The sequence below is a fragment of the Ranitomeya imitator genome, chromosome 7, assembly GCF_032444005.1.
Source record: "Ranitomeya imitator isolate aRanImi1 chromosome 7, aRanImi1.pri, whole genome shotgun sequence".
NCBI lineage: Eukaryota > Metazoa > Chordata > Amphibia > Anura > Dendrobatidae > Ranitomeya > Ranitomeya imitator.
Window position 1 is genome coordinate 30,558,126 of NC_091288.1, and position 9,922 is coordinate 30,568,047.

The 9,922-nt window shown below is 44.5% G+C and overlaps 1 protein-coding gene across 1 annotated transcript in view; it reads right to left on the reverse strand.

The window, feature by feature from the left end:
* CYTIP (cytohesin 1 interacting protein) overlaps nucleotides 1-9,352 on the reverse strand; it is a 29,732-nt gene extending 20,380 nt beyond the window's left edge. The window contains exons 1-3 of the mRNA XM_069732966.1: nucleotides 9,123-9,352; nucleotides 3,486-3,541; nucleotides 1,306-1,360 (exon numbers count right to left, since the gene is read on the reverse strand). Coding sequence (XP_069589067.1) covers nucleotides 1,306-1,360; nucleotides 3,486-3,541; nucleotides 9,123-9,296 — 285 coding nt within the window. The 5' untranslated portion in view covers nucleotides 9,297-9,352. The remainder of the gene's footprint in view (nucleotides 1-1,305; nucleotides 1,361-3,485; nucleotides 3,542-9,122) is intronic.
* Nucleotides 9,353-9,922: the final 570 nt, after the last annotated feature.

The window sequence follows — 9,922 nt, forward strand, 5'->3', positions numbered from 1 at the left end:
CCGAGCCTTCATAGAATGTTATCAGAGGTGACTGTCATCTCCCACCTCTCAGTAATGCAACAATTTGTCTTCACTGAATACAGATTTTACTGAGGAATTGAAAATTTTGAGAATTATTGATCAGTTCAGGAGGAAAAAGTAGATTTTTCTGATAAGATATATTACAAAGTTGCTTATTTTCATGCGTATGATTGATTTTTTTAAGGAAAAATAAAAAAAATTGATGTTACTTTAAATCATTAAAAGTAAAATGCTAATTTATATAACTCATTAATAGAGCGCATTTTTATTATGATTCAGCCCCTTTACTCATATATTAATCCTGATGCACTTTTGTGTTATTACTTAAAAGAGTTGTACAACTAGAACAAAAAAAAAAATATTGTTCTATATGCTCATTTTTTAACCTACTAATATACTTTCATTATTATTTTAGCATTGGTGACCCAATTTCACTGCCGGTTCTGCTGCACTTCAGACATTATTCTGACACAGAAAGTGATCTTCGTTCTCTCCATCCCCCCTACTTCCCCTCCGTGTCGGCACCTGATTAGTCATGTGTGTGAAGGGTGCTGGCTGAGGGTCTCATTTCAATCGCTAATTCATCGCATTGCTCTGTCTCTGCACCAGCTGTGAGAGAAGGGGTTTGGCTTAGCAAATGAACACTGCCTAACATCCAAAGCCATTACTACTCACTTAACGACACATAGGAAGAAAGCGACACCGAGACTAAAATAATAGTAAAATTATATTAGTAGGGTATGATGTACAATAACAAATTGTATTGTGGTACCGTATTAGCCAGAAAAATCGATGTGAATACCTTTATTGGCTAACCAGAAAATAATATGTTTGCAAGCTTTCAGAGCACAGAGGCTCCTTCTTCAGGCAAGATTACAGTCTTGCCTGAAGAAGGAGCCTCTATGCTCTGAAAGCTTGCAAAACATATTATTTTCTGGTTAGCCAATAAAGGTATCACTCCCAGAATACTTCTGTCATCATTGGGCAGAAAAGTATTCACATCGATTAGTAGGGTATAAAAGTTTAACCCCTTCACGACATATGATGTACAGCTACGTCATATGTCGCGTCCTTGACTTTGATGCGGGCTCTCAAACCAAGCCCCCTTCTTTCCCAGCAGATGATGGCTGAATTATTCAGCCATCATTATTCAGTCCTGGCTGGATAACCCCTTTAACACGTACCAATAATATGGATGTAAAATGTATATGTACAACATTCAACCGCTCCTATCCGTATGTTCTGCTCTTATTTGCATAGATTATGTAAAATATTTGCATTTACCTGAATTTCAAAGCCAAATTGTTCATTATCCTGTTTTGTAATAACCACTACTGTCCTGAAAAACAAAACATATGATAAATATTCAGTTATTACATTCCCTCTCCAGATTTGATGTGTTAGAATATCCATCCGAGAAATTACGTTTTGCCAAAAATATATTAAAATGGATCCATCAGCAGAATATTCCCCATAAAGAAGAATATCTTGCTGACAGATCCATGCTGACATAGATATTAGATATTTAACCATTATGTTGGCATACTCTGTGTTAGGGCTAGCGGAACGCACCGAGTAAATATAGATGTTTATTATTATTGAAGCCTTCGCAGCCTGGGGTCCACCGTGCAGGAGAACCTGCTGCTAGTAAATGGTGGCCGTATTTGGCGGTATAGACTAGCTCTGTTACTTCACAGAGTAGCCGTGAGAGGAAAGCACTGCGCCCTGTTAGGCTTCACAGGAGTACAGGCTTACTGCCCAACAGAGAGCAGTCAGTGGTCATGCATGCACACAATCTCCTCATCAGAGGTGCCGGTATTCTAAGGGCTTATTTCAGCCAGGTCCCTGAATACACTCAACCACACAATCTCCTCATCGGAGGTGCCGGTATTCTAGAGGCTTATTTCAGCTGGGTCCCTAAATACAATCTCACATGACCACACTGGCGCAAAGCATATAACTCAGAAAGATACTAGCGCACGGCCGTGCGGACATGCGCACCTTATATAGCTGCAGCAACTACAGGACCTTCCAAAAAAGGACCAATGGGAAACTGCCACATAACTTGAGCAGCTTCAGGACCTTCCTAGAGTACCAAAGGGAATAGCTGCAATACCTGAGCATGTGACCCTTGATCTCCAATGAGAGATCTTACCCTGGGCATGCTCAGAAGGGGAAAAGTAGGACTTAGTCCCAAAGACGTCTGCTCGCTGCTGACCAGTACTGGCTACAATGGCAGAAGCTGGAAGGACAGCAGTAACCCTTCGCACAGTGTCAGACTGAGCATGATGCTGGAACCGACGCCTCCGCTGAGCAGGCGCCACTGCGGCAGGAGAAGAATGGGAGACCGCGGCGGAGATGGCTCGAGATTCCCCTGTCCAGAGGCATGAACTCGACCCCTAACACTCTGATTCTTAAATATTAGTATGTAAAGATGAAAATACAATCTCTTTGTAATACTATAAGGTAGTAAAGTGCTAAAAACAGATTTTTCAAGCTATAAACATCAGAATTCTGGCGCAGTTTTTCACCTTTGCTATGCTGAAAGGGGTATTACTAGCTTGAAAGGCCTGTAGTTGGTGTAGTAATAATAATATTAGGAAATACCTCCAATTAGAAATGTAGTATAGTTCTCCTGATTAGCTATGTCACTTACCTCATGTACAGGGCATTGCAGTAGTTTAGGTATCCATGGTTACGACCACTAGCAACTAACTGTCATTATATGAGTGGTCGTAACCATGGATACCTATGCCCCACGCATAAGTTAAGTGACATAGCTAACCAAGAGAACTATACTACATCTATAATTGGAGGTATTTGCTAATATTATTATTATTACACATACTATGGATTGGGACAGGATTTTAGAGATGGGAATATTCCTTCAATATATACAGTACTGATAAATAAGTCACAATGTTCATAGCTTAGGCTAGCTAAAACCCCTTTCTATGAACCATCCTCCACAACGACCACCAGCCTGAACCATTGACACCCATGTGGGAGCATGGTCTAATTTCAGAAATTGTAAATAATGTGAAGTATTGTAGAATATTTCTTCACAGGTTTAGCTACCGCAATGACATGAATGAGTTTTATTCTTACTATGCTCTAGTCAAAGGTTCATTGATTTTAGGCTAGAGATTAGAAACATGGGGACTTCCATCTGTTCTTAAATGAAACTGTCTCTAATTCCCTGGCAGCTTTTTTTAAAGCCTGATAGTGAGATAATTTACCAATAATCAACTAAAAATGTGAAAGAATATAAATAGTAGATATTTTTTAAATCATCTTTCTCAATAATCAAAAATATCTGTAAAAAAAGAGCTGAGAATTCATCTTATAAACATGACTTTAATGTCGACGTTTCGCTATCAGAGACCCCTTCACCAGAGCAACCAAGAATTCATTATCAACTTGTAGTAACAGCCTATTTTCAAGAGCATGTTCTATACTCAAACCTGTTTGGTTCTGATCCCGTTGAGTCAATCAGTGAATTTGATCTTGACTTGATAAGCTGTAAAGAATGGAAATTCTGTCATTTACACATCTGTTAATGTTGACATTTCTGGGGTTCTCAAGAAGAGCACTTTAAGGTACCGTCACACTCAGCGACGCTGCAGCGATATAGACAACGAGCCGATCGCTGCAGCGTCGCTGTTTAGGTCGCTGTAGAGACGTCAAACACAGCAGCTCCAGAACGATGCAGGAGCGATCCAGTGACGTAACGGCGACTCACTTATCGTTCTCGCTGGTTGTTAGCTCCATGTAAAACATTGCTGGCATCGTTGCTTTTGATGTCAAACATGACGGTACACGCCGACCTGACGACGAAATAAAGTTCTGGACTTCTAGCTCCAACCAGCGATGGCACAGCAGGATCCAGATCGCTGCTGCGTTTCAAACACAACAAGATCGCTATCCAGGACGCTGCAACGTCACGGATCGTTGTCGTTCTCGTTGCAAAGTTGCTGAGTGTGAAGGTACCTTTAGACACACATCTTAACGTATGGAGCCTTCTACATTCCATAAAAATCTAATTCTACAAAAAATCAGAGAATTATCAACTGTTCCTACTAAAACTAGCTCCTGGGGTGACAGATACACATCTTTACAGCTCTTACAGTGAAGAATCCTGCACAATTTTTCTCACCCTGCTAGAAGCATGATGTTTGTTCAGATTGTTGTTAAGATTTTTTAGTCGTGTAAGTCATATCTTAGTTTCATAGTTTTAAGATTGAAGGTAGACTTAAAGCGGACCTGACAGGTCCCCTTTGCACCCAGAACAACCAGCAGTTATGTCTACCTATCTAAATTCCCTGCCGAACAGCCCCTTTATTACATTTGAACACAAATAGATGTCACATATGTGGATCGTGGACCCACTGTGCCACGGGCCAGGCTTACCCTGGAGGGGCATCTTTGAGTGGCAACCTGGTATTCACTGGAGCCTCTGATGGTGAGGTCAGGCTTGTGCTGCAGGTAGCCACCAGGTACTACTCTAGGGCAGTGTCCTGTATAGTAGCAGCTAACTCCAAGGGTCAGGGACTCTAGTTCAGATAATATGGCCCCTGGATACAGGACAGAGTGGCCACTGGGACTGGTTCGGATAGTGCGGCCACTGGATACAGGACAGAATGTCCACTGGAAGTGGTTCGGATAGTGCGACCAGGACAGGAAGTAAGTACTGGAAGGATAGGTATAGGAACGGGTTTAGACAGGACGGACAGAACTGGCTACAGATTCAGGTACCACTGGAATGGCTTCAAGTTTAGGTACCGCCGGTGCGGCTTCAGGATTTGGTACCACCAAGGTGGCATCATGGTCTGACCTAGCCTGAGTTGGTTCAGGTACCACTGGAGCGGCTTCAGGGTCAAGTACTTCAGAGTGGGATCAGGTTCAGGTACTTCAGAATGGCTTCAGGTTCAGATACTTCAGAGCGGCTTAAGGCTCAGGTACTTCAGAGCAGCTTCAGGCTCAGGTACTTTAGAGTGGCTTCAGGTTTAGATACTTCAGAGCAGCTTCAGGTTCAGATACTTCAGAGCACCTTCAGGCTCAGGTACTTCAGAGCGGCTTCAGGTTCAGGTACTTCAGAGCGGCTTCAGGCTCAGGTACTTCAGAGCGGCTTCAGGCTCAGGTACTTCAGAGCGGCTTCAGGTTCAGATACTTCAGAGCGGCTTCAGGTTCAGGTACTTCAGAGCGGCTTCAGGTTCAGATACTTCAGAGCAGCTTCAGGTTCAGGTACTTCAGAGCGGCTTCAGGTTCAGGTACTTCAGAGCGGCTTCAGGCTCAGGTACTTCAGAGCGGCTTCAGGCTCAGGTACTTCAGAGCGGCTTCAGGTTCAGGTACTTCAGAGTGGCTTCAGGTTCAGGTACTTCAGAGCGGCTTCAGGTTCAGATACTTCAGAGCAGCTTCAGGTTCAGGTACTTCAGAGCGGCTTCAGGTTCAGGTACTTCAGAGTGGCTTCAGGTTCAGGTACTTCAGAGCGGCTTCAGGTTCAGATACTTCAGAGCGGCTTCAGGTTCAGGTACTTCAGAGCGGCTTCAGGCTCAGGTACTTCAGAGCGGCTTCAGGTTCAGGTACTTCAGAGTGGCTTCAGGTTCAGGTACTTCAGAGCGGCTTCAGGTTCAGATACTTCAGAGCAGCTTCAGGTTCAGGTACTTCAGAGCGGCTTCAGGTTCAGGTACTTCAGAGTGGCTTCAGGTTCAGGTACTTCAGAGCGGCTTCAGGTTCAGATACTTCAGAGCGGCTTCAGGTTCAGGTACTTCAGAGCGGCTTCAGGCTCAGGTACTTCAGAGCGGCTTCAGGTTCAGGTACTTCAGAGTGGCTTCAGGTTCAGGTACTTCAGAGCGGCTTCAGGTTCAGATACTTCAGAGCAGCTTCAGGTTCAGGTACTTCAGAGCGGCTTCAGGTTCAGGTACTTCAGAGCGGCTTCAGGTTCAGGTACTTCAGAGCGGCTTCAGGTTCAGATACTTCAGAGCGGCTTCAGGTTCAGGTACTTCAGAGCGGCTTCAGGCTCAGGTACTTCAGAGCGGCTTCAGGTTCAGGTACTTCAGAGCGGCTTCAGGCTCAGGTACTTCAGAGCGGCTTCTGGTTCAGGTACTTCAGAGCGGCTTCAGGCTCAGGTACTTCAGAGCGGCTTCAGGCTCAGGTACTTCAGAGCGGCTTCAGGCTCAGGTACTTCAGAGTGGCTTCAGGTTCAGGTACTTCAGAGCGGCTTCAGGCTCAGGTACTTCAGAGCGGCTTCAGGTTCAGGTACTTCAGAGCGGCTTCAGGCTCAGGTACTTCAGAGTGGCTTCAGGTTCAGGTACTTCAGAGCGGCTTCAGGCTCAGGTACTTCAGAGCGGCTTCAGGCTCAGGTACTTCAGAGCGGCTTCAGATTCAGGTACAGTTAGATGGCTTCAGGTTCAGGTATGTTCAGATTGGATTCAGGCTCAGATACCGCCAGAGCTGCTTCGGGTTCAGTTACCGCCGAAGCGGCTTCAAGTTCAGATTACAAGGAATATAGAAACAAGTACTAATTCAGAAAACACAGGGGACCTGTCAACTGAATAGTTGTACAATACAAACTAACCAGGCACCTCCCAACAGAGGAGCGTGCGTTATATACCTGATTTCTACCAGCTATTGGCTGGGGGTATTTACAAAGCATGCTCGCTGCCCCTTTAAGATTTGGGGAGTGGGCACACGCATTAAATGCACCACCATGACACAGTGTGCGCAGGCCCAGGGAGCCAGGAAGCTACAGCAGAACACGGGGACACCGCCGTGCAGCCGAAGTAGTGAGTATGTCAGCGTCCCTGCCTGAAGGGGGGAGAGAAACCACGCAGGGACGCCAGCATTGGTGTTAAACAGATCTGTAGAAAAAGTATTTCTAAAGTCCGTTTATGACATGCAAATAAACCCTTTGACTAGTCAAGGGGGCGTTACTTTCCCCAGACTAGTCGGTCCATTTAGCATATTATCATGCCCCTGTGGGCCTCACAACATGACTTACAAGAGCTGGCGTCATTGCCAGCGCTATGCAAATTTCTGAAGTCGGATGTATGTATCCCGGCTTCAGGGCTTCAGAAAGCTGCACTTGCGCATGATCGGAAGTCTTCTGCACCTCCAGTCCTGAAGTCGGGACGTGTACACCAGGCTTCAGAGGCTCAATGATGTGAGGGAACAAAGTCACGCACATGCGCCAGATTTGTATAGCACTGGCGATGATGCCAGCACTAGTAAATCATGTTGTCACACCCACAGATGCATAATACCATGCTAAGTGGGTCAACCAGTCTGGGGAAACTAACACCCCATCGAGTAGTCAAAGGGTTCATAAACGGATTTTAGAGCTACTTTTTCTAAAGATCTGTTTATGTGTCCAATATAATAGAGGGGCTGGTAAGCAGGGTATTACGATAGGTAGTCGTAACTGCTGGTGGTTCTGGGGGCACGGGGGACCTATCAGGTTCACTTCAAGTCCATCAAGTTCAACCTATAACCTAACATGTTGATCCAGAGGAAGGTAAAAAGGCAAGGATTCTTTACTGCAAGAGCTGTGGAAAGTATTACGCTACAAAAGATAGTCTACCTTACGTGATGGCCAAAAAAAGACAGATTTATGGAGCCATAAACATTAAACTATGGTCAGCAAAACCCATTAACTTCCGTGGTTCTGGCCAACTAATTAATGTTGAATTTCAATATGCCCACTCCCTTGTTCTCAAGGGAATGCCTGGCAGCAGCTTTATTCCTTATTTCTTTTGAGAATACATTCACACAATCTAAACTCCCAAAAGCATTTCACAGAGCTAAACCCAAAGGGGTGGAAGACTAACCTAAAGGTACCGTCACACTTAGCGACGCTGCAGCGATACCGACAACGATCCGGATCGCTGCAGCGTCGCTGTTTGGTCGCTGGAGAGCTGTCACACAGACCGCTCTCCAGCGACCAACGATGCCGGTAACCAGGGTAAACATCGGGTAACTAAGCGCAGGGCCGCGCTTAGTAACCCGATGTTTACCCTGGTTACCATCCTAAAAGTAAAAAAAAAAAAAACACTACATACTTACCTACAGCCGTCTGTCGTCCAGCGCTGTGCTCTGCTCTCCTCCTGTACTGTCTGTGTGAGCACAGCGGCCGGAAAGCAGAGCGGTGACGTCACCGCTCTGCTTTCCGGCTGACCGACGCTCACAGCCAGTACAGGAGGAGTGCAGAGCACAGCGCTGGAGGACAGACGGCTGTAGGTAAGAATGTACTGTTTGTTTTTTTTACTTTTAGGATGGTAACCAGGGTAAACATCGGGTTACTAAGCGCGGCCCTGCGCTTAGTTACCCGATGTTTACCCTGGTTACCAGTGAAGACATCGCTGAATCGGTGTCACACACGCCGATTCAGCGATGTCTATGGGGAGTCCAGCGACCAAATAAAGTTCTGGACTTTCTTCCCCGACCAGCGACAGCACAGCAGGGGCCTGATCGCTGCTGCCTGTCACACTGGACGATATCGCTAGCGAGGACGCTGCAACGTCACGGATCGCTAGCGATATCGTCTAGTGTGACGGTACCTTAAAAGTGACAATTCATAAGCCAGCCTTTAACCTAAAGAGGATGGAGAAGTTGCACCAAAAATTGCTAGCTAAATTATAATCTGTAATTGCAAACCACCAAAAATTATTTTTTCCCCATTTTTCGCTATAACCACTAAGCCCCCAAAAATAAGGTTTTCAAAAAATATGTTGTTCTTACTTGTGACAGTGGTGGGCTTTTGTATCTTATTGCTGTCATATTGGTTGTCTCCAATCTAATGTCTTTTCAATTTTTCCAACATGTTCTATATTAGTGAGTCTTCCTTCAATGGAAGTCTTCAAACAGAGACTGGACAGACATCTGTCTGAGATGGTTTAGTGAATCCTGCATTGAGCAGGGGGTTGGACACGCTGACCCTTGAAGTCCCTTCCAACTCTAACATTCAATGATTCTATATTATCTGAAAACTTGGATCTTTTTTTTTTTGCACTATAAGCTATTCTCATTTATGTTCACAGTTCTATAGTTTCCCCAATTTATTTGAAGTTCATGTTCAAAAAGAATTATTTAGAAGTGACACTTACCTGCTTGTGGCTCCTTGGTAATGTTGCTAAGGCCCCTACCAAACAATGACTTCCTCTACGACCATCCAAGCTGTTATTCCATAATGTTTTGGAAGAAGCTCCGAAACCGCTAAGAACAAGATTTTCCAGCTGAGATCCACACTTGTCCCGTGTCCGGGGCCTCATCGCAGACATGATGATGGTCTATCAGCCGATTCCCTTCACAGAAATTTCATGTCTGCTTAGAAAAGAGAAAATACATTGCCTGTTGCGAATGAGAACGGAAATATTGTGCTTGTGGTTTTCCTATGTAAAACTCGTAAATCTTTTTTGATACGAGAGGAGCATTTGTGTCTACATTAACTCTTGCTTAACAAATTTTTCTTACACCTGACAACTGAAGAACATTGACAAAAATGTGTGCACAGGAAGACCTCAAAACAGTTTCTTAAAACTCATTACGAAACATTATGAAAACAGAAAATGAAAAAAATCTGATTTCTTCCCACTCTTAAAACACATTCTGATGGGCTTAATTGGCTCCTAAGGATCCCTCGATTGGTGGGCATAGCCATGCCCAAGTTTTCGTTAAAGTTAGTTTCTAAGCTAAAGAATTCAAGTTAAAAGGAGGTACAATGACCCAAGTCAAGAGTCCGTTTCAGTCTAAGAGTCCCAGAATGATATTTTTGGAGAGGGATATGTGACAGAATTTTTTGGCTTTTCAAATTCAACCCTCATCTTGAACCTATGTCTTTTCCATTAGTCCTTGGGTTTGCAATCCTCATTGGTTTTTAACCAAATTTCAGTGTTCTTTGCTTCCT